Genomic DNA, 24,851 nt, shown 5'->3' on the forward strand with positions numbered 1-24,851 from the left:
CATGGATGAGGGTCAGACAGAGTTCTGTGGTAGGAAAGTGAGAGGCTCCCAGGAGCTGAAGGATGTTAGAGATCAACTGATGACATGAGGATATTAGCTAATGCTGCCAAGGACTCTGTACAGACTCCTCAGCCTCCCAAGTAGCTGGGACTACAGACACATGCCACGGCACCCAGCTAATTTTTTTTGTAGCGTTTCAGAGGGGAGTCTCTCTATGTTGCCCATGCTGGTCTCGAACTTGTGGCCTCAAGCAATCCTCCCATCTCAGCCTCCTAAAGCACTGGGATTATAGGTGTGAGCAACCGTGCCTAGTCTGAACTGTGAATTTTTGAATGCAAAAGCTGACTGAGCTACTTGAGCCACAGCCCTTAGAGAGTTACACATAATATGCAAAGAAGGAATGCAACATAAGAAAGGGTATTCTACATCATAACACTTCTTTTTTTCTTTTTATTTTTTGAGACAGAGTTTCGCTCTTGCTGCCCAGGCCAGAGTGCAGTGGTGCCATCTTGGCTCACCGCAACCTCCACCTCCGGGGTTCAAGCAATTCCCCTGCCTCAGCCTCCTGAGTAGCTGGGATTACAGGCATGCGCCACCACACCCAGCTAATTTTGTATTTTTAGTAGAGACGGGATTTCTCCATGTTGATCAGGCTGGTCTCAAACTCCCAACCTCAGGTGATCTGCCCGCCTCAGCCTCCCAAAGTGCTGGGATTACAGGCGTGAGCCACCGCGCACAGCCAACACTTCTTAACTGGTGGAGTAAACGTGTGGAGGTTGTCTGTGAAGCTACAAGGTAAGTCCTGATCATCATGCAATCCCGTCTAAAGCATTTTTGTTTCAAAAAAGGAAAGAGATTGGGGAGTGATTACAAACTTCTACCTTTCAATGAAGGTCACCTCAAATCTGTTAAAATAGCTGGCTCAGTGTCTCTTTTTGGCCTTGGGAGGAGTTGACATCTCTGGTCAGGGTGTTGAAGACTGGTCACAATGCAGTTGACATCTCCATGCCTCTGGAAAACATGACACCTTGCTCAACCCTACCCAAGAAAGGGACTTTCTGTTCTGGCCTCCATAGCCAGAAACGCCTCTGCCTCCCCCAGCTGTGGAAGGAATACTTGATTCCCAACTCAGGGTCAGCTGCCCTTACTCTCTGCTCAATTCCTCTTTTTTCTCTGAAACAAAATATTTGGGCATCTTTCTCGATACCCTCCTCTCCCTAAATCACCTCCAACATCTAATCAATCACCAACTCCTAAGGGTTCCATCTTCGAAACTCATTAACCTTCTTTTCTGCCCCCTTTTCTCCATCCGCATGACCTTACCCTAGGCAATACCTCCATCTTCTCTCGCCTGTAAAACTGCTCTGAGTTCCCCAACCCTGACCCCCAGCCTCCCTGTCAGTATACTTAACCCCTCCAACATGCCCACCACAATTCTGGCCACCTTTCCAAATCCCAGCTCTGAATTAGAGTCTCTCTCTCTCCCCTCTAAACAGAGAGGCTCAAAGACCCCCAGCTGACCCTACAAGAAGTCTGGGATGCTGCCATCCTTTCCTGGTAAATCCCCTCCCATGATCCCTTACTGTCCACAGGGTGAACATGTAATTCTTCAGTCTGGCATCTGAAGCTTCTGAAGCATCTGGAGGTAAGTATTTCATCCTTACCTTGCTGAGCTGAACTCCACAGGATTCCTGGGCTGGAGAGAAGGAAAGAAGAGTTAAGTCCCGAGAGGCGAGTGGCAAAGGTGTCTTCCTCTGCAGCTAAGCCAAAAGCAGGCTGTCTTCATCCCACCTTCTGAAGGAGGGAAAGGGGGCAAAAAGTTGAGATCTCTGCTTCCTAGGCGAGCCCGAGGTCCCAGAGAACCCTGAAGGTAGAGCAAACCTCGTGTTATCATGGTGAATAATATTGGCGTCCATCCCAGGAAACTGAGCTGATGCTCTCTGCCCAGATGTGCACAGGGATGACACACCACGAGCAATCTTGGTCCCATCCCACCCCTATTCTGCTCCAGGCTTCAGGTAGCACAGTGGTTAAGGACCCAGACTCTACAGTGAGAGAGAAATGGGTTCAAAGCTCCCCCAGCTCCTCTGCTCACCGTCTATGTGACCTCGAGCATGAGACAGAGCCTCTTTAAGCCCCAGTTTCTTCTTCTGCGTAATAGGTGTAACCTAGCTCCTCCCTCCTCGGTGAAATGAGGAGACGCTGAATGCAATGGCTCAGCAGAGGGTGAAATACAGCAAGCCCACAGGAAATGGGGCTGCAGTCATTTGTCTTTGCACAACTGGTAGTAGGATGGAGAGTGGCCACTCAAAGATACCAGGTCCTAACCCTTGCAACCTGTAAATGTTACGTCATAAGGAAACAAGGTTTTTGCAGATACGATTAAGGATCATGAGATGAGGAGGTCATCTAGATGATGCGAGTGGACAGTAAATGCCATCACGAGTTTCCTCATGAAAGAGTAGAGGGAGATTGGACACCCACAGAGGAGAAGGCAATGTGAAGAGGAGCAGAAGGTGACCCGGACACAAGTCACAGAATGCCACCAGCCAGCAGAAACATGACTGCAGCAGACCCAGGGTCCCACACCCAGAAACCTCCAGAACACCTCAAGGGAATTGTAAACCAGCAAGAGATAGCTTTACATTTTTTTTTTTTTTTTGAGACAGGGTCTCACTCTGTTGCCCAGGCTGGAATACTGTGGCATGATCATGGCTCACAGCAGCCTCAAACTCCTGGGCCCAGGCGATTCTCCCATCTCAGCCTCTTGAGTAGCTGGGACCACAGGCACGTGCCACCACATCCAACTAATTTTTTGTATTTTTGGTAGAGACAGTTTCACCGTGTTGCCCAGGCTGGTCTCGAACTCGTGAGCTCAAGTGATCCACTTGCCTCAGCTTCCCAAAATGCTGGGATTACAGTAGTGAGCCTCTGTGCCCAACCTAGGTAGTGATATTTATGATTAGCCATGCCATAATTATAATATGATATTATACCTAGGCTTTAGCGGACACTATATAAATGTTAGTTGTAATTAATAATGGTCATTTTAACAATATTATTAATAGACAAATTTAGTTACCATTTACCATGTACAGACATTAGCTAAGTCCTGATGATGCCGGTGAATTGTCTCCACAACTATAAGGTAATGGCTACCTTTATCCCCATTTCACAGGTGAGGAAACTAAGGCAATAGTGGTTAGGACACCCTTCCAAGATTGCCACTGCAAGGAGCTGGTGACAGAGGGGTTTGAATTCACTTCCATCTGACTCAAGAGCCCAGGATCGAACTCAGGACAAATGGGTGGTGCCCCAGCGCCAGTGCTGACTGCCAGTTCCTGAGCAGGTTCTTCCCCTGCAGGCCCACCCACTGGTCCTCAGTGCCCCTGGTCCCTGCCAGTGAAGTTTGCAGCTCCCAGATAAGTAGCCCCCTCTGGGATCCCCACTCAGTCCTGGCTACGTGACCTCTGAGGGGCCCAGAGCTGGTACCTGGGACCTTATGACCCCAACACAGTAGCCAGCAGTCCCTGTGAGCACCACGCTGATCAGGACACTCGAGGCAATCCCTGCGATGCCTCCAGCAGGAATAGTGGTCCTGAGTAAGGCCGGCTGCAGTTCATCCCCAGGAACCTCTGCAGGAAAGAGAGAGAGAAGGAGAAAGAGAGAGATAGAAAGAGAGAGAGAGAGGGAGGGAGAGGAAGAGAGAGAGGGAGGGAGAGGAAGAGAGAGAGGGAGGGAGAGGAAGAGAGAGGTGTCAGTGCTGGGGCTCTGGGTTTCAGGTCCTCAGAGCTGTTCCCTCCATGTGCTCAATTCAAACCCTCCTCTACCCCCATTTTACAGATTGGGAAACTGAGGCCCAGGGAAAGGAAGCGTCTGTACCAGATAATAAATATAACACTCACAGATGACAGGAATAAATGTCTGGTAAACTATATTATCTCATTTATTCCTCAAGACAACCCTATGAGGAAGGCATTGTTAATATTCCCATTAAAGAAACAGGCACTGAGAAGTTAAACTACCCATCCACCATCACACATGGGGTAGAGTTAGAATTTGAAACATGTTGATGCCAGAGCTTACACTCTGAACCTCTGCACTATGTGGCCTCTGAGGATCACATTCATCCATTCCTCATTCAACGAACATTTATTTAGCACATACTGTGTGTGCCAGACACCTTTTTAGGCACTCGAGGGATATTGCAGAAAACAGAACACACAAAATTCCTGATGTCCTAGAGCTTACACTTTAGGAGGGAACTGAGACATAAAACACACAATGAGGGCCAGGTGTGGTGGCTCACGCCTGTAATCCCAACACTTTGGGAGTCCGAGGCAGGCGGATCACGAGGTCAGGAGATCGAGACCACCCTGGCTAACACAGTGAAACCCTGTCTTTACTAAAAATACAAAAAATTAGCCGGGCATGGTGACACGTGCCTGTAGTCCTAGCTACTCAAGAGACTGAGGCAAGAGAATCATTTGAACCCAAGAGGCAGAGGTTGCAGTGGGCCAAGACTGTGCCACCGCACTCCAGCCTGGGCGACAGAGTGAGACTCTGTCAAAACACACACACACATACACACACACACAGTGGAGCAAATATATAAAGTGATGAGAATAAGATGCTATTCGAGGATCTCACAGGAGGACCAGACTTAGTCTGGGGAAATCAGGGAACGCATCCTGGAGGAAGTGACATTTAAGCTGAGATCCAAAAGACAAGTCCAAGATCAGCTGGTAGAGGGGTGAGTCTCCTGAGCAAAGTGGCCAGCATTCATTCATTCATTCATTTATTCATTCAGCAAGCTGTTCTAGGCACTGATGATACAGCAGTCAACACAACAGACAAGGTCTCAACTGTCATAGATCTGGCCACCTGGATGGAGAGATTGACGATAAGTAATCAATGTAATAATTAGGGCCTGGCATGGTGGCTCACACCTGTAATCCCAGCACTTTGGGTGGCCAAGGCCAGTGGATCACCTGAGGTCAGGAGTTCAAGACCAGCCTGGCCAATATGACAAAACCCCGTCTCTACTAAAAAACATACAGCCAAGTTCAGAAGGACCACCCAACTGACCTGCAGACTTACAAGCTGTAAGAAATTCTTATTGTCTTGAGCCACTGGGTCTTGGGGGGGGGCATTTTATGCAGCTTTGTTGAGGTACTATATGATTGACCCAAGCCCCAGAACCCACTTATATCAGGCAAGAGACTCTGAGCCATTATCACCATGGCATCTCAACACCCACCTGAGATCCGGATGACTTCCCGTTGACTGAGCTGCAGAGGTGAGTGACGCTGTTGGAGGCCTCACAGGTGTACCTGCCCTACTGGTCCAGAGTGACCTCAGAAATGACCAGGTGCTGGGTGGCAGGGCCTGGCCTTCTGTCCATCTCCCAGTGGTACTGGGCAGGGGGGTTTGAGTCAGCAAAGCAGGACAGGGTGAGGGCTGCCCCAGCTGTGACCTCTGGGTCTGGAGGGTTGACCACAGGAGGGTCTGGGCCATCTGCAGAGAATTGAGAAGATCAGGCCAGAGGGAAGAGGAAAGGCCTTTGTCCATATCACAATGCATTGGCCATTGTCTCAGATGACACTCTTCCATCCCCCTCCAGTGCACAACTGCATTTGACACTGTTGGCCATCTCCCTTCTAGTTGCTTTCTTGTCCCCTACCACCTCCACCACCTCCCCATACCATATTCTCTACTTCTACTGTGCAGCTAGAGGTATCCTTTTCAAAGCTTGTTCAAACCTGCGTCACATCATGTCCCTTCTCTGCACAAACCCTTCTTTGGCTGCTGTCTCATGCAGGGTAAAAGCCAAAGCCCTCATCATGGCCCACAGGCCCTGCACAGTCTGTCCCATTACCTCTCTTGGGGCAAGACAGTCCTCTTCTTCTTCACTGTCCTTCTTCCCTTTACTTCAGCCACTATGACCTCCTCTCTCAAAACCACACTCCCACCCCAGGCTTGGCATCTGCAGTCTCCCTTCCACAAAATCTCCCCTTGGTGCCCTCTCTCACTTTGTCCAGGACAGACACTTCCAGCTTTGCCAACAGAACCAGCTAAACTTCAGCCGCTCCTTCACCCCTCAGCCACACTCCTATGCACATCTCCACCCATCCTTTATCAGGCCCTGGACTCACATGTAACTTTGATGAGATGGGGTTGCTGATGCTGCTGGTGGCTGAGTTCCAGCTCTCACACTGGTAGACCCCCGTGTCATTCCTGGTGATGTTCCGCAGAGTCAGTGTTCTGCAGTCCAGGGACAGCTCCCTGTGGCCACCAATGAAGAGCTTCTGGCCATTGACATACCAGCAGATGGCCACAGTGCTCCTTGGAGGAAGGCAATGCAGACTGATGGAATCCACATGCTCCACTGGGGCTAAGTTACTGGCTGTGACATTGGGCTGAGGAAGTGTCTCTGCAGGAAAATTAGAAAGAGGTAGAAATGCTGAGTCATGCCCAGATCATGGGCTTAGAGAAGAACACCCTTAGGGAATACCCTTAGGGCTGAAGGAATTCAGCACACTTGCCAATCATCCATCCATGCACCTGTCCATAAGTCCATCTACTCTCCACCAACTCAGCCTTTCCTACATTTATTCACCCAATTGTTCACTCTTCCAGTCACCCTTCTATTTATGCATCCACCAATTTGTCCCTCAGTCCACCCATGTATCCATCCGTCATCCATCCATCCATCCATCCATCCATCCATCCATCAATCTACCTTCCCATCTACCTACCCACCCAGGGATGCATACATGCACCCATCTTCTCAATCATTCACCATTTTTTTCACCCATTCATCCACCCAATGATCTTTTCCAATCACTTACCACCCACCTAAATTCGCTCATCCATCTATCCCTTCATTTACCCAATCACCTATTCATTCATCACCCAATCACCTATTCATTCATCCACCAATCCATCCATTGATCTTCCCTTCTGTCTGTTTACTTAATAAATTAACACTTCTGGAGCACCAAATATGCCCCAGGCTTTGTGCTAAATGCTTTACAGACACAATCTTATATCCTCATGCTTATATTTCAAGAGAAGGGTGGATTTTAACCCATTTCACATGTGATAAAACTGAGCAAACAACAAGAAGAACCTTCATCAGTTGAGTACTTAATTTGTAGTAGATGTTTTATGTGTGTGATTCATTAGACTTTACAACAACCCTGTAAATCCCCATTTGGAAAATGAAGAACCTGAGGCTCAGGGATGATCCATGACTAACCCAAGATGAGGACATTGATCAATGGGGACAAATGGGATTCACACTGCCCATCTGCCTGCCTCTTTCCTTTCTCGCTGACCTGCATTACACCCAGGGTGGTCTCCCACACAGCTGAGTTGTACCCTCTGTAGCTTCTATGAGTCACCTTGATGTTGAGAGGCACTGTGCTATAACATCCTTTTATTCTCCTAAGTCACAATCACACCATATAAATAAGAAAAGGATCTCAGAAGGGTAACCATTGAAAGCAAAAATTTTCATCCCTAAATAACTTCTATACCAATATTTTTAAAAATTTGGAGCAAGATAGCACAACTCTTCTTTATAAAGGAAAATACGTATGCAGTAATTTATAAGAAACAGATACTGGAGGCCAGGCACAGTGGCTCGTACCTGCGATCCCAGCACTTTGGGAAGCCAAGGCAGGCGGATCACCTGAGGTCAGGAGTTCGAGACCAGCCTGGCCAACATGGCAAAACCCCGTCTCTACTAAAAACACAAAAATTAGCCAGATGTGCTGGTGCACAGCTGTTATCCCAGGCGGCTGAGGCAGAAGAATCACTTGAACCCAGGAGGCAGAGGTTGCAGTGAGCTAAGATCGTGCCATTGCACTCCAGCCTGGGTGACAGAGTGAGACTTGTCTTAAAAAAAAAAAAAAAAAAAAAGAGAGAGAGAAGAAAAAAAAAAGAAATAGGTACTGGGAATGAACCTGTAAGAGGGTATAATAAAATATTAGCCGTGGTCATTTCTGATAATGTAGAGTTTTTACCCTTTTCCTTTTTAAAAATATTTGTATTGGTAATTTCTCTTACACTGGGTATACAGTATGTGTTCAATAAAGAAATAATCAGAATGTAGGATGTAATGTGGCTCTATATTAATTAACAGAAATATATTAAAGATTAAAAGATGAAATTTAAAAACAGTTTAAACAATAATAAGTATAGTCTAATACTATTTGTTGTTTAAAAATACATATATTTGGCCAGCCACAATGGCTCACACCTGTAATCCTAGCACTTTTGGAGGCCAAAGTGGATGGATCACTTAAGCCCAAGAGTTTGAGACCAGACTGGGCAGCACAGCAAGACCCTGTCTCTACAAAAAGGACAAAAATTAGCCCAGCGTGGTGGCATGTGCCTGTAGTGCCAGCTACTTGGGAGGCTGAGGTGGGAGGATCAATTGATCCCAGGAGGTTGAGGCTACAGTGAGCAAAGATCAAACCACTGCACTCCAGCCTGGCAGACAGAGTAAGACCCTGTCTCAAAAAAAAAAAAAAAAAAAAAAAAGACCACACACATATATTTGAATGTATATACAAAAACAGAGGAATTATAGAAGCCCTGTGGCTTTTTCTGGGAGGCTTACTGTGGACAACATTTTTTGCCTTCTTGCCCATCTATATGATTTACTTTTTCTACAATTATTGTGAAATTTATTTAAAATGTGAAAAAGGTGGCATATAATATTTTTAAAGCAATCCTATCAATGAAAAGTCATTTTGTTGGTTAAAGAATGTAAAAATTTATTCTGCATAACACAGGTTAGAAAAATCTTGCTGAATATATGAAGTGAAACAGCAAAGAAAAGAATTCTAAAAAACAAAACCAAACCCAAATTCACCAATGAAGTCCTGGGGCAGAGAAGAATTTTTCTCTTATTTTTTTCTTTTTCTTTTTTTTTTCTTTGATTTTGAGGATTTCACCATTAACCAATAACCCTCAACCCTGGCTTCATACCTGAGACAGTGATGATGGTGTCCATACTGCTGTGCAAGCCGGAAAGGGAGTTGGAGGCCTTGCAGGTGTAGACCCCTGAGTGTGCCCTGGAGAGACTGGGCAGGAAGAGGGTCTGGCCCTCCCATGTGGTGACCCCACTGAAGCTCCATGTGTACTGGGCAAGGGGGTGGGAGTAGGCTAAGCAGACCAGAGTGAGGTTGGAACCAATCACAAAATCTGGGTCCAGTGCGGTCACGATGGGGGTATCCGGGCCATCTGAACAAGGAGAAAGACTTCCTAATTAGGAAGAGTATGAGAAGTAAGGACCACCCCCCTAGATTGTGCATTTCAGCTCAGTGTTGGAAGCCTGACATGTTGAGGGAGGCACACAGCACCACAACGTAAAAGTTTGTCAAAGGAAGGAAGAGAGGGAGGGGAGGAAGGGAGGGAGGGAGGGAGGGAGGAAGGAAGGAAGGAAGGAAGGAAGGAAAGAAGGAAGGAAAGAAGGAACGAACGAACAAACGAACCATGGCTGGCGGTAGCCTCCCTCTTGTGTCTATTACCCTCCTTGATCTTTGAAGACTGTCAGCTCCATGAGGACAGGGATATGCTTGTCAGTTATGTTAACTGCTTTGACTAGAAATAACACCCAATACACACAGCACACAGTGGATGCTCAGTAGATGCTTTCCCAAAAGTAGAGAGACAGAGGGGCAGAGAGAGAAAAACACATGGGTTCAAGTTCTTATCTTTCTTCTTGACCATGGTGAGATCTTGGGTGAGCCCTTCCCCTTTCTTAATCTCAGTTTTCTTGTTTGTAAAATGTGGTGTCTCTGAAAGTCCTTCCAGTTCTGCAAATATTTATGTTGTCGAGTCTGGAATTTCTGGGATCTTGGCTTCCTACAATCTCCATCTACCTTTGTACCTGAGATTGAATGGGTCTGAAAGTCCTTAATTGGGTACATAGTAGAAACTCAATACATGCCCCTTAAATAAATAAATGATGATAAACTTCTGAGAGAATAGTCATTGTAAACGTCTATTAAGCACTTAGTGTGCAGAGTAGTGGAAAAGAATAAAGAAAAAAGAGAAAAAAAAGAAGCACTTGCTATGTTCCAGGCACTATTCTAAGTTCCTTAAATGAACTAACTCACTTAATCCTCATAATCACCCAATGAGATAGATATTATCATTCTCACTTTGCAGATGAGAAAACTGAGGATGTAGAAAAGTGAAGTGACTTGCCCAAGGACACCTAGCTAAGAAATAGCAGGGACGGCTGGGCGCAGAGGCTCACACCTGTAATTCTAGCACTTTGGGAGGCTGAGGCAGGAGGATTGCTTGAGCTTAGGAGTTCGAGACTAGGCTGGGCAACATAGTGAGACTTTGTCTCTACCACAACTTGTAAAAATTAGCCAGGCATAGAGGCATGTGCCTGCGATCCCAGCTACTCTGGTGGCTGAGGCAGGAGGATTGCTTGAGCCCAGAAGGGCAAGGCTGCAGTGAGCTATGATCCAGCCACTGCACTCCAGCCTGGACAACAGAGTGAGACCATGACTCAATAAATAAATAAATAAAAGAAACAGAAGCGCTAGGATTTGAACCAAGGCAGTCTGTAGAGTCTCTGATTTAAACGCTAAGCTATAAATCATGGATGAACCAGTAGATAGTTGGGCTGGAGGTTCTGTGTGGATCAGAGGTGAGTCAGAGCAAAGAAACCCAGACTTACAAGCCACGCCAACCACGAGGGCTTCACTGAGCCTGGATCCCAGGTGGTTCCTGGCCTCACAGTGGTAGGTGCTGGAGTCATTGCATGTGACTGTGGGGATGGTGAGGACCCTGCCATCTCTGGAGATTACTGGTCCATCCCCTTCCTGAATCACCTCAAGGTTCAGAAACCACTGGAATGTCCCGTCATTGTTTGGAGAAATGCATGTCAAATTCAAGGAGTCTGTGTGCTCCAGAGGGGCCAAGTTCTGGGCTTCCACCGGGGGCTGGTGCAGCTTCTCTGGGGAGAAGGAAAGAGAAAGAATGGCGTTATAGGACATGGGAGGATCTGGAACCCTAGGAATGATCGGCAGCACGAATAGGCTGGGGACCTTGGAAACACCAATGTTGGCTTTGCTGTTTCCAAGATGACCAATAAGCGCACACACACACACACACACACACACACACACAGCCAACAGCTCTACTTCCGGAAGTTCTTAAGTGTCTAGAGATCCCAGATCCTCTCCCCAGAAATACACCCAATAACACACACACCACACAAATACCTACACATTTGTATATAATTTCAAGGGGTTATGGGGCACTCTAAAGACCAACTTTAGATTTCAAGTGAGGAATCTTATACCTAGATTACAAATTAGTAAATATTTTTCTTTTTTGAGACAGGGTCTTGCTCTGTTGCCCAGGCTTCAGTGCAGTGGCACTAACACGGCTCACCGTAGTCTCAAACTCCCAAGCACAAGCGATCCTCCCGCCTCAGCCTCCTGAGTAGCTGAGATCCATGCATGTCACCATCCTCAGCTACTTTTGAAAAACTTTTGTAGAGTGGGGTCTTGCTGTGCTGCCCAGGCTGGTCTCAAACTCCTGGGCTCAAGTGATCCTCCTGTCTTGACCTCCCAAAGTGCTGGGATGACAGGAAGTAAATATCTTTCTTGAAGTCAACTTAGAAATACAAGTTGAAAGTTACACATGTTTATATAACTTTTGACCCAATGGTTACACTTTTTAAAACAGTTTTATCGAGGTATAATAAGCAAATAAAAATGTTGTATGTTCAAAGTGTACAACTTGATGTTTTGATAGTTGATCTCTACAATCAAGCTAATTAATATATCCATCACCGGCTGGGTGTGGTGGCTCAGGCCTGTAATCCCAGCTCTTTGGGAGGGTGAGGAAGGTGGATCACCTGAGGTCAGGAGTTTGAGACCAGCCTGGCCAACATGGTGAAACCCCGTCTCTACTAAAAAATACAAAAATTAGCCAGGTGTGATGGCACGCACTTGTTATTCCAGCTACTTGGGAGTCTGAGGTGGGAGGATCTCTTGAACCTGGATGGTGGGGGTTGCAGTGAGCCGAGATCATACCACGACACTCCAGCATGGACAACAAGAGTGAGACTCCATCTCAAAAAAATGAAAAAAAAAAAGGAAGAAAGGAAAAAAAACTGCCGGATGCTTGCTTGCATTGCTTCCATTGCTTGCACTGCAAGCATTATCTCATGTACTACTGGTACCACCCTGTGCTGTAAAGACTATTAATATCCCATTTTACAACAGGTAAACTGAGGTTTATGTTGGGTAAGTGAGTTGTGAAAAACCAAGTTGTAAGTGGGTGAATCATTTTTAAACTCAGGGCTATGTGACTCCAAACTTCATAACCACTGTGAAATAAATACTATGTAGAAAAATCTATTTTTAAAAAATCTCAGAAAATGAAGCAGGCACAGTTTTCCCTATTCCATCCCCTGAGCACAGTTAAAAACCTTGGATATTATCACTTCTACACTGCTGGTGGGAATGTAAACTAGTACAGCCGTTATGAAAAACAGTGTGGAGATTCCTTAAACAACTGAAAGTAGAACTACCATTTGATCCAGCAGTCCCACTACTGGGTATCTACCCAGAGGAAAAGAAGTCATTACACAAAAAGGATACTCGCACACGCATGTTTATAGCAGCACAATTCACAATTGCAAAATCGTGGCACCAACCCAAATGCCCATCAATCAACAAGTGGATAAAGAAACTGTGATATATATATATATGTTCACATATATATTCATATATATATGTTCACATATATGTTCATATATACACGTTCACATATACGTTCATATATGCCTTCATATATATACGTTCATATATGCCTTCATATATATACGTTCATATATATACGTTCATATATACGTTCATATATATGTTCATATATACGTTCATATATATGTTCATATATACGTTCATATATATACGTTCATATACACGTTCATATATATGCGTTCATATACGCGTTCATATATATGCGTTCATATACGCGTTCATATATATGCGTTCATATATATGCGTTCATATATATGTGTTCATATATATACGTTCATATATACGTTCATATATATACGTTCACATATATGTTCATATATACACGTTCATATATACACGTTCATATATACACGTTCATATATATACGTTCATATATACGTTCGTATATGCCTTCATATATATACGTTCATATATGCCTTCATATATATACGTTCATATATGCGTTCATATATATGCCTTCATATATGCGTTCATATATATGCGTTCATATATATGCGTTCATATATGCGTTCATATATGCGTTCATATATATACGTTCATATATATACGTTCATATATACGTTCATATATACGTTCATATATATGTTCATATATACGTTCATATATATACATATATATGAATGATGGAATACTAATCGGTCATAAAAAGGAATGAATTAACAACATTTGCAATGACCTGGATGAGACTGGGGACTATTATTCTAAGTGAAGTAACTCAGGAATGGAAAACCAAACATCATATGTTCTCGCTGATATGTGGGAGCTAAGCTATGAGGACACAAAAGCGTAAGAATGATACAATGGACTTTGGGGACTTGGGGTGAAGAGTGGGAGGGGAGTGAGGGATGAAAGACTACAAATAGGGTGGAGTGTATACCGCTCAGGTGATGGGTGCACCAAAATCTCACAAATCACCCCCAAAGAACTTACTCATGTAACCAAACACGACCTGTACCCCAATAACCTATGGAAAAATAAATAAAATAAAATAAAGCAATAGAGAAAAAGCCTCAAAAATATGAACAGAACATCATTGTTCTATGGGAATAATATCAAGCAGTCTATCACAGGTGCAGCTAAAGAATAAATAAATAAATAAAATAAATAAAAATAGATGACTCGGAAAGGAGGAGAGAATATGGCAGACTGGCTGCGGATCTCAAGACCGGAGAAAGGACATGGTGGTGAGTTTTCTGGACTTTCTTTGCGCCTCACAGATCCCAGACTGGGAGCTGGAGAGCCTGGCAATCTAGAAATGCCAATGAGTGTAGATCCAAAAGAGGCTCAAGCAAAGCCTGCTCTAGCCAAAGGACAAGAAGGAGCAGCCTGACAAGATTTGCTAAAGACAGCAAATCTTTACAAGATAATCACTTTGCTGCTGTGATATCCCACAGAAAAGCCTGGACATTTACCCTTGCCAGCTGTACAGAGACACCCATCCCCTCCACCAGGCTGAATAAGCAGCTGGGACTGTCATCCTTGCCCAGCAGTAATGAGCACCGACCCTGCAGTGTCCATTGAGGCCACTAGGGAGCGGTAACGAGGCGTCTCTGCCCCTTCTGGGCAAGATGGTATCAGAGGATGTCTCAGTGGGAAGCCTGAACTCTCCTAACTGCCCGGAGTAACAGTTGCCCCGCCCACCTGGAATGTCAACAGAGGCCAAATGGGGAACCTGGACCTCCATCCCCACTGGCTGTAACAAGATGGTGCCCTTTTTGCCCCACCAGCAAGATGTCAGAGGAGACCTGCTATAACAGAAGATTTAAATGAGATCCAGCGTCTCATAATTTCCAAAATGTCCAGGGTGTTGTTGAAAATCACTTGTCATATACCTACATGTAATCCCAATACTTTGGGAGGCCGAGGTGGGAGGATTGCTTGAGCTCAGAAGTTCGAGACCAGCGTGGGCAACATAGTGAGACTCCATCTCTACAAAAAAAAAAAAAAAAAAAAAATTGACTGAGAAAGACATTCCTGAAATTAAATGAGGAAAGACAATTAATAGAGATGACACGGATTGTTGTTGATGTTTTCTAACTTGGTCTTGAGTTTTCTAGGAGATTTAGTTGTAGATGTTTAAAGTGTAATTTTCACTGGTTACTTCTTTATCTTGGTGGTCGGCCTAATGCCTACATGTCTGACCTGTGTGACCAGGTGTCCCTCTCACAGTACAATTGTTTATTTTTTGTGTGTTTGTTTTTGAGACAGAGTCTCACTCTGTCACCCAGGTCGGAGTGCAGTGGTATAGTCTTGGCTCACTGCAACCTCCACCTCCCAGGTTCAAGCAATTCTCATGCCTCAGCCTCCTGAGTAGCTGGGATTACAGACATATGCCACTACACCCAACTAATTTTTTTTTTTTTTTTTTAAGTACAGACGGGGTTTCACCATGTTGGCCAGGCTGATCTTGAACTCCTAGCCTCATGGGATCCTCCCACCCCAACCTCCCATAGGGCTGGGATTACAGGCATGAGCCATCACGCCTGGCCCACAGTACACTTGTTTATAATGGCAGACATTCTTAAGGCTTTTGTCTGACCTGTGTCCAGTTTATTTCTACAAAGAGAGCCATGCTTTAGGACAGCTCTGACCAGGAAAGACTTTAGGTTTGGATGTGTCAGTCAGGTGAGACACAGAGGAGGCAGCACAACAAAACACATGAAATAACAGGGGCAGTTTATTACTCACAGATTCCGGAGAAGACAGAGCAGCACATCTCACAGAGCCAACAGGAAGAAGAGAGTTGTCTGGGACACGCACACTCAACCAGCGGGTGGGGAGCAAGAAAGAGAAAGTGAGAGACCTGTGGGCTGATGCTTTTATTGGAGTCTAAGGAAACTGCTCAGGCAGATTTCCACAGAGAATTCTAACTGGGTTTAGAGCCAGCAGGCACAACTTGCATGGAGTCACACTGACTGGGAGGTGATCACTGTGGCATATCTGCACAGCCTATGCAGGGTCTGGGGGTCAGGGGGACAGTCAGGTGAGTTATCTCTAGCTGTTGCGTAAGGAGGTGGTTAACAGGAAGTGGTAGTGTAAGGCAGGTATCTGGATCTGCCACATAAGGATCTGGGGGGAGGTGGAGACCTGGAAACTGTGTCAAGGGTGACTAAGCTTTTCTTATGGTATGAGAAAGTCCAACTTACATTCAAAATAGATACTGAGCCAGGCACAGTGGCTCACATCTGTAATCCCAACACTTTGGGAGGCTGAGGCAAGAGGATTGCTTGAGCTCAGGAGTTTGAGACCAGCCTGGGCAACATAGTGAGACCTCCGTCTCTACAGATAAAATTTCAAAAAATTAGCTGGGTATGGTGGCATATGCCTATAGTCCCAGCTACTCGGGGGACTGAGATGAGAGGTTCACTTGAGCCCAGGAGCTCGAGGCTGCAGTGAGCCGTGATTGCACCACTGCACTCCAGCCTGGGTGACAGAGTGCGACCCTGTCTCAAAACAATAAAATTTCAAAAATTGATACTGAGTTTCTATAAAATTATAAGCATTCACTACACTGATGTTAGAATTGTCTTAAAAGAATCTTAGAGCAGCCAACATAAAAATGCTTCAATGAACAATTACAAACACTTGAAATAAGTGAAAAACCAGAAAGTCTCAGCAAAGAAATAGAAGATATGAAAAAGAACCAGATGGAAATTTTAGAATGGAAAAGCACAATAACAGAAATTTTTAAAAAACTTAATGTTTGAGCCCAGCTGCAGAATGGAGATGACAGAGATAAAAATCAGTGCAGATAAAAGTTATCACCTGAACAACAGAAAGAAAACAGACTGATAAGAAATGAAGAACAGAACTTTGGGACCTGTGGGACTTTAACAAAAGAGCCAACATTCATGTCGTTGGAGACCCAGAAGGAAAGGAGGAAGTGGGTATAATGCCTGATTTCCCAAATCCGGTAAAAGACATACATCTATGGAATCAAGAAACTGAGTAAACCCCAATGCCAGCGTGGTAATCAGGATTCTAAATATAGTCCTTCCAGATTTCTGTTCCTGATTGTTCAATCAAATGCTAATCTAGGTATTGCTTTGAAGGGATTTTGTAAAGCCCAAAGTCAGCCGATCTTAAAATACAGATCATCTGGGTGGGCCTGACCCGATCAGGTGAGTCTTTTAAAAGCCGAGCAGATGAGAAAGTCAGAGAATCAAAACACAAGGAGGATTCAAGGCATCCTTGCTGTCTTTGAAGATGCAGGGGTCAATGTGTGAGCAGGGTAGAGTGGCCTGCAAGAGCTTAGAGCACCCGCAGATGACAGCCAGCAAGGAAACAGACCTCAGTCCTACAACTGTAAGAACCTGGATTCTGGCCAGGCACAGTGGCTCATTCCTGTAATCCCAGCACTTTGGGAGGCCGAGGCAGATGGATCACGAGGTCAGTAGATCGAGACCATCCCGGCTAACATGGTGAAACCCCGTCTCTACTAAAAATACAAAAAATTAGCCAGGCATGCTGGTGGGTGCCGGAGCTTGCAGTGAGCCGAGATCGCCCCACTGCACTCCAGCCTGGGCGACAAAGCGAGACTCCGTCTCAAAAAAAAAAAAAAAAAAAAGAACCAGGATTCTGCCACCATCTGAATGAGCTTGGATGTGGGTTCTTTCCCAAAGCCTACAGGTAAACCCCAGCCAACTCACATTACACCTTGATTTTGGCCTGGTGAGAGAACCCAGTTGAGGACACTTGGACATCTGAGGTACAGAAACTGAAATAGTAAATGTTATTCACTGTCTTAGTTCACCCAGAATCAGACCCTGCACTAGAATATAAGTGCAATTAGTTTATTATTTATTTATTTATTTATTTATTTACTTTTTTGGAGATGGAGTCTCGCTCTGTCGCCCGCCACCACGCCAGGCTAATTTTTTGTATTTTTAGTAGAGACAGGGTTTCACCATGTTAGCCAGGATGGTCTCGATCTACTGACCTCGTGATCCACCTGCCTCAGCCTCCCAAAGTGCTGGGATTACAGGCGTGAGCCACCACACCTTAGTGCAATTAGTTTATTTTGGAGAAAGCATTGGCAGAGGTGTGGGAAACTAAGTAAGGGTAAAGAAGGAAGCCATATAGAAAAATTAGCTCTATAGAAAACTGGAGCTCACCTCTGAAAACTGGTACAAAACACACCTCTGAGGGCCGGGCGCAGTGGCTCACGCCTGTAATCTCAGCACTTTAGGAGGCCGAGGCAGGCAGATCACCTGAGGTCGGGAGTTTGAGACCAGCCTGACCAACATGGAGAAACCCCCTCTCTACTAAAAATACAAAATTAGCCCGGCGTGGTGTCACATGCCTGTAATCCCAGCTACTCAGGAGGCTGAGGCGGGAGAATCACTTGAACCTGGGAAGCGGAGGTTGCAGTGAGCCAAGATTGTGCCATTGCATTCCAACTTGGGCAACAAGAGCGAAACTCCATCTCAAAACAAAACAACAACAACAAAAAATAAAACCACCTCTGAGTTGTTCCCCCTAAGTTCAGGGGAATATATCTACCAATTCCTTCTTGGTGTTAATTAATGGTCACTCCCAGGATGTTAATTTCTCTGACATTTTCAGCCTGCCCTCAGTTGGGGCTTGCATCCTCTTGTACTCAGAGAAATCAGAGAGGCACAGACACTCATGGAAGGGGTTGCAGAAGTACTCACCGCTCTCTTTCAGTCATTTCGAGAATTTCTCTTCTTTCATCATTCAGTTGTCCTAAAAGTCCTGTGTGTCAATAATAAATTACACCCACTGAAAGGAAGACGTATATTTCCATTTCATGGCCTTTCATTTTCTATTAGTGTCCCATTCATTCCACTCCATCTTATTATTAGAATGATTCTACCAGTGTCTTTCTGGAAAATAGGTGTAGGAATAAATTTATTCTAAAAACTAAAACATCTACGCAAAGAGGTCTTAAAACCTTAATATTAGTTCTATAAAACAATTAACTCCAAGAAGTAATGCTGAACGCTTTCCAAATGCATACTGACAGTAAAAAAACATTATCAAATACCCACATTTGCATTTTTTCTAGACATGGTTACAGACCTAAATCCCTCAGTTGATCAGCTTCAGGGCCAAATAAATCTGTTATCGGTATAGCAACAGCACTTACTTGTTTTGTAGCAGTCAGGGCATACCAAAGTAAGATCAAAGAAAAAATAGAATCTCAAGAAATATATTTTCTCAAGGTAAACCCTCACCAAATTATAATTGAATGATTAGTCTGGTATAATTTTAGTAGAAAAATTATAGGGAAAAAAAAGACAGGACAAAATATGATAATTGAGTTGGCAAAGATCAACTCCTAAGCAGCTAATTTAGTGTTCAATAAAACCCAAAAATGCAGAAGCATGATTTTCCCATTTATAGTATGTTCACATACTATAAATGAGTTATTTTAACCAATTTAGAAGTAAGACCTGGCCAGGCACGGTGGCTTACACCTGTAATCCCATCACTTTGGGCGGCAAGACAGGTGGATTGCTTGAGGCCAGGAGTTCGAGACCAGCCTGGCCGACATGGCCAAACCCCGTCTCTTACTAAAAATACCAAAATTAGCTGGGCGGGGTGGTGCATGCCTGTAATTTCAGCTCCTCAGAAGGCTGAAGCATGAAAATCATTTGAGCCTGGAGGCGGAGGTTGCAGTGAGCTGAGATTGCACCACTGCACTCCAGCCTAGGCAACAGAGGGAGACTCTGTCTCAAAAAAAAAAAAAAAAAAAAAAAAAGGCTGGGCACGGTGGCTCACGCCTGTAATCCCAGCACTTTGAGAGGTCAAGGCGGGTAAGGTGGGTGGATCACAAGGTCAGGAGTTTGAGACCAGCCTGGCCAATATGGTGAAACCCGTCTCTACCAAAAATAAAAAAATCAGTCAGGCATGGTGGCGTGTGCCTGTAATCCCAGCTACTCAGTAGGCTGAGGCAAGAAAATTGCTTGAACCCGGGAGGCGGAGGTTGTAGTGAGCCGAGATCCTGCCACTGCACTCCAGCCTGAGCGACAGAGCAAGACTCTATCTCAAAAAAAAAAAGGAAGTGAGACATAAGTATTGTATTGTATCATGATAAAACAATTATTTGGCATTACACTTTAATGAATTTTATCCAATCAATTTGCCTTTGTAGACACAGAGTGATTCATGTAATATGACATGTAGCATAATCAAGTTTAATCTCTATAATAGTGGTTGTTTATCTGTAGGCTATAGTTGTAAAAGAAGAATAAATAATAAAGCAATCTATCAATCTTGATCAAACAATGTAGCCCACAGTTGATTCAGATGTTACAATAATGTAGTTGGTACAACTCACTGGGCAGCATATACCATGAGCACTAACGAAAAATAAAAATCATGGCAAGGCGCGATGGCTCATGCCTGTAATCCCAGCACATTGAGAGGCAGAGGTGGGTGGATCACCTAAGGTCAGGAGTTCGAGACCAAGCTGGCCAACATGGCGAAATCCCATCTCTACTAAAAAATACAAAAATTAGCCAGGCACAGTGGCGCATGCCTGTAATCCCAGCTACAGGGGAGGCTGAGGCAGAAGAGTCGCTTGAACCCAGGAGGCAAAGGCTGCAGTGAGCCGAGATCATGCCACTGCACTCCAGCCTGGGCAGCAGATTCAGACTCTGTCTCAAAAAAAAAAATGAAAAATGAAAAATGAAAATCAACTGCATGAAAGTCAATTCAGTTTATGCCTAGCCTTCATTAAAGACCAACAAGAAAAAATAACAAAAAAAAACAAAAAATAAATGTTTCAGTGAAAATCTCATTTGGGCTCTCATCTACAGGACAGAGTATAGATGGAAAATACATGTTTGATGTAATAACTGATCTTGTGATATACCTTTATGATTGTAAATAGTTGATATATTAAGAAATAATAGTAAAATAAATGTTATTTTAAGCCTCCAAATTTGTGATACTTTTGTTAGGCAGCAATTAAAAAAAAAAAAAAAAACTAATACACCCAAACAGAATAAACCCAAATGAATCTATGCCAGGGCATATCATAATCAAACTGTTGAAAGCTAAAGATGAATTTAAAATCTTGAAAGCAGTGAAAGACAAATGATACCTTACCCATAGGAAGAAAACAATTTCAATGAAAGTAGATTTCTCATCAGAAACTACGAAAGCCAGAAGAAAGAAGCATAACATTTTATAAGTTCTAAAGAACTGTCAACCCAGGATTCTATAACCAGCGAATGAAAAAGATGTACATTTATATGTACACATATAAAACACGTATATATGTATATGAATGTATATACATTTATAGGTATACATATAAAATATGTATATATGTATATAAATGTATATAAAATTATATGTATATATTATGTATATAACCATTCAAGAATGAGAGAGATGTACATTTTAAAATAATTAAAAGAGGCCGGGTGGGGTGACTCACTCCTATAATCCCAGCACTTTGAGAGGCTGAGGCGGACACATCACTTGCGGTCAGGAGTTCGAGACCAGCCTGGCCAACATGGCAAAACCCCATCTCTACTAAAAACACAAAAATTAGGCAGGCTTGGAGGCTGAGGCAGGAGAATTGCCTGAACCCAGGAGGCGGAAGTGCAGTGAGCCAAGATTGTGCCACTGCACTCCAGCCTGGGTAACAGAGCAAGACTCCATCTCAAAAAATAAATAAAATAAAATAACTAAAAGAGTTATTGAATTGTAATTGCATTTGGATTGGAAATTGGATCTAATTGTAAATTGGATCCAAGAGTAACTGGATTGTTTGTAATACAAATGATAAATGCTTAAGGGAATGGGCACCCCGTTCTCTATGATGTGATTATTCCACATTGCACACCTGTATCAAAACATCTCATGTACCCCATAAGTATATACACCTACTATGTACCCATAAAAATTAAAATAAATTTTTAAAAATAAAATAAAGAATTCAGGAAAAACCAACACATTCTCAGATGAAGGAAAACTAAGAGAATTTGTTGCCAGCAGACCTACCCTAAAAGAATAGAGAAAGGGAGTTATTAAAACAGAAAAGAATGGTAAAAGAAGGGAATCTGGAACATCAGGAGAAAAGAAAGATAGAGAAGGAAGAAAAGAAGAAAAGGAGAAAGGGGGAGGGAGGAGAGCACAGAAAAAGGGGAGAGGAGAGAGGAAGGGGTTTTCTTTTTCTTCTTGAGTTTTCTTTCCCTTTTTTTCCAAGAGGATTTTCACACCTCTAACTGAATTTTCTAAATTACATTTAATAGTTAAAGGAAAAATTGTAACACTGTCTGATGTGATTCTCAATGTATGTAAAGAAAATATTAAGACAATAGTATTATAAATGACTATAAATGGGAGAAAATAATAGTATTAAAGGGAGGTAAGGTTTCTTTCTTTTTTTTTTTTTTTTTTTTTAAACTGTGTCTTGTTCTGTTGCCCAGGCTGGAGTGCAGTGGCACGATCTCGGCTCACTACAACCTCTGCTTCCCGGGTTCAAGAGATTCTCGTGCTTCAGCCTCCTAAGTAGCTGGGACTACAGGCACGCGCCACCATGCCCGGCTAATTTTTGTATTTTTAGTAGAGATGGGGTTTCACCATGTTGGCCAGGCTGGTCTGGAACTGCTGGCCTCAAGTGGTCCGCCTGCCTCGATCTCCCAGTGTGCTGGGATTACACGTGTGAGCCACTGTGCTGGGCCTGGCCCTGAGGTAAGGCTTCTATATTTTGTTTGAACTGGTAAAATGTCAAAACCAATAGGCTGTGATAAACTCTATACGTAATACCTACAGCCATTGCTAAGAAGTCTATACAAAGAGACACACTCAAAAACATTACAGATAAATAAAGTGAGATTCTAAAAAAATATTGATGTGACCCATAAGTAGGCAGGAAAAAGGAAACAGAAAAACAAAAAACCAAAAAACAAACAGAAGACAAAAAAATGAATTGGCAGACCTAAGTCCTAACATAATAATTACATTAAATTCAATAGCCTAAATATACCAATTAAAGGATTTATATTTACAGACTATTTTTAAATGAGCCAGTTAAATGATAGCCACAACAAAATTACTTCAAATATAATCATACACACAGGTTGAAAAGGATTAAAAAAGATATACTATGTCAATATTAATAAAAGGAAAGCAAGAGTGGTTATAGTAGCATCAGATAAAGAACAGAGCAAAGATAATTAGCAGGGACGGAAAGGAACATAATGATAGAAGAGTCGCTCCACCAAAAAGATGTGGCAATCCCCAATGTGTACACACCAAACAACCGAACTACAGAATATGTGAAGGAAAAATGGACAGAACTGAAATGAGAAACGCATAAATTGACAATTACAGTTTGGGACATCAGCGCTACTCTCAACTATTGATAGAACAACTAGACAAAAAGAAAAAAATCAGCAAGGATAGAAGAACTCAACACCACCAGCAATCAAGGTCTAATTGACATTGACAGGACATTTCACCCAACAACAGCGAAATACACATTCTTTCCAAACATTCACAGAACATATACTAAAATAAGCCATGTCCTGGGCTAGAGAACCTCAACAAACTTAAAAGAATTGAAACCATACAGGGTGTTCTCTGACCACAGTGGAATCCAACTAGAAATAACTAACAGGAGGATAAGAACAAAATCTCCAAATACTTGGAAGCTGAACACTACACTTTTAACTAAGCCACGGGTCAAAGAAAAAGTCTTGGGGGAAAACAAAAATACACTGAACTGAAGGAAAAAGAAAACACAACACATCAAATTTTGTAGGATGGAACTAAAGCGGTGCTTAGAGAGAAGTTTATGGCACAAAAATGCTTACAGTAGACAAGAGGGAAAGTATCAAATTTATCATCTAAGCTCCCAACTCAAGATATTAAGAACAAAAAAAAAAACAAAAGAAACCCAAATCAAACAGAAGAAATAAAATAGCAAATGGCAAAAATCAATAAAATTGAATAGAGAAAACCAACAAAGCAAAAAATTGGTTCTGGCCAGTCACGGTGGCTCACACCTGTAGTCTCAGCTAGTCGGGAGGCCGAGGCAGGAGGATCACTTAAGCCTGGGAAACTGAGGCACCACTGCACTCCAGCCTGGGAAACAGAGTAAGATCCCCTCCCCCTAAAAAAGATGGTTCTTACAAACAATCAAAATTGATGAACCTCTAGCATTATTGAGAAAGAAAATAATGAAATTACTTATCACCAATTTATCAGAAAATTAATCAGTCACCAATGTCACGAAAGAAACAGTGGATATCATTACAAGCCTTGCTGACAACAAAATGATAATAAAGGATTGAAACAAACAGCTCTACACACAAAAATTTGATAATTTACATAAAAAGAACTAATTCCTCAAAAAAGCAAACACTACTGTGTCCGGAATTGGTGGGTTCTTGGTCTCACTGACTTCAAGAATGAAGCCGTGGACCCTCGAGGTGAGTGTTACAGCTCTTAAGGTGGCGTGTCTGGAGTCTGTCCCTTCTGACGTTCAGATGTGTTCGGAGTTTCTTCCTTCTGGCGGGCTCGTGGTCTCGCTGGGCTCAGGAGTGAAGCTGCAGAACTTCGCAGTGAGTGTTACAGCTCTTAAAGCAGCGCGTCTGGAGTTGTTCGTTCCTCCCAGTGGGCTCGTAGTCTCGCTGGGCTCAGGAGTGAAGCTGCAGATCTTTGCGGTGAGTGTTACAGCTCATAAAAGCAGCATGGACCCAAAGAGTGAGCAGTAGCAACATTTATCGCAAAGAGCACGAAAGAACAAAGCCTCCAAAGTGTGGAAACGGACCCGAGCCGGTTGCCAATGCTAGCTCAGGCAGCCGGTTTTTATTCTCTTATCTGGCCCCACCCACATCCTGCTGATTGGTAGAGCCGAGTGGCCTGTTTTGTCAGGGCGCTGATTGGTGCGTTTACAATCCCTGAGCTAGATACAAAGGTTCTCCACGTCCCCATCAGATTAGTTAGATACCGAGTTTCCACACACAGGTTCTCTAAGGCCCCACCAGAGCAGCTAGATACAGAGTGTCGATTGGTGCACTCACAAACCTTGAGCTAAACACAGGGTGCTGATTGGTGTAT

At 43.6% G+C, this 24,851-nt stretch overlaps 1 protein-coding gene across 1 annotated transcript in view; it reads right to left on the reverse strand.

The window, feature by feature from the left end:
- Positions 1-566: 566 nt before the first annotated feature.
- Positions 567-24,851, reverse strand: part of LOC101147353 (carcinoembryonic antigen-related cell adhesion molecule 5-like) — a 33,240-nt gene continuing 8,955 nt past the window's right edge. Inside the window, 8 exon segments of the mRNA XM_055370964.2 lie at positions 567-1,011; positions 1,665-1,696; positions 3,493-3,635; positions 5,261-5,517; positions 6,156-6,173; positions 6,176-6,433; positions 9,001-9,255; positions 10,709-10,987. Of these exon segments, the coding sequence (XP_055226939.1) occupies positions 5,339-5,517; positions 6,156-6,173; positions 6,176-6,433; positions 9,001-9,255; positions 10,709-10,987 (989 nt within the window). The 3' untranslated portion in view covers positions 567-1,011; positions 1,665-1,696; positions 3,493-3,635; positions 5,261-5,338.

The sequence above is a fragment of the Gorilla gorilla genome, chromosome 20 (assembly GCF_029281585.2).
Source record: "Gorilla gorilla gorilla isolate KB3781 chromosome 20, NHGRI_mGorGor1-v2.1_pri, whole genome shotgun sequence".
NCBI classification, from domain to species: domain Eukaryota; kingdom Metazoa; phylum Chordata; class Mammalia; order Primates; family Hominidae; genus Gorilla; species Gorilla gorilla.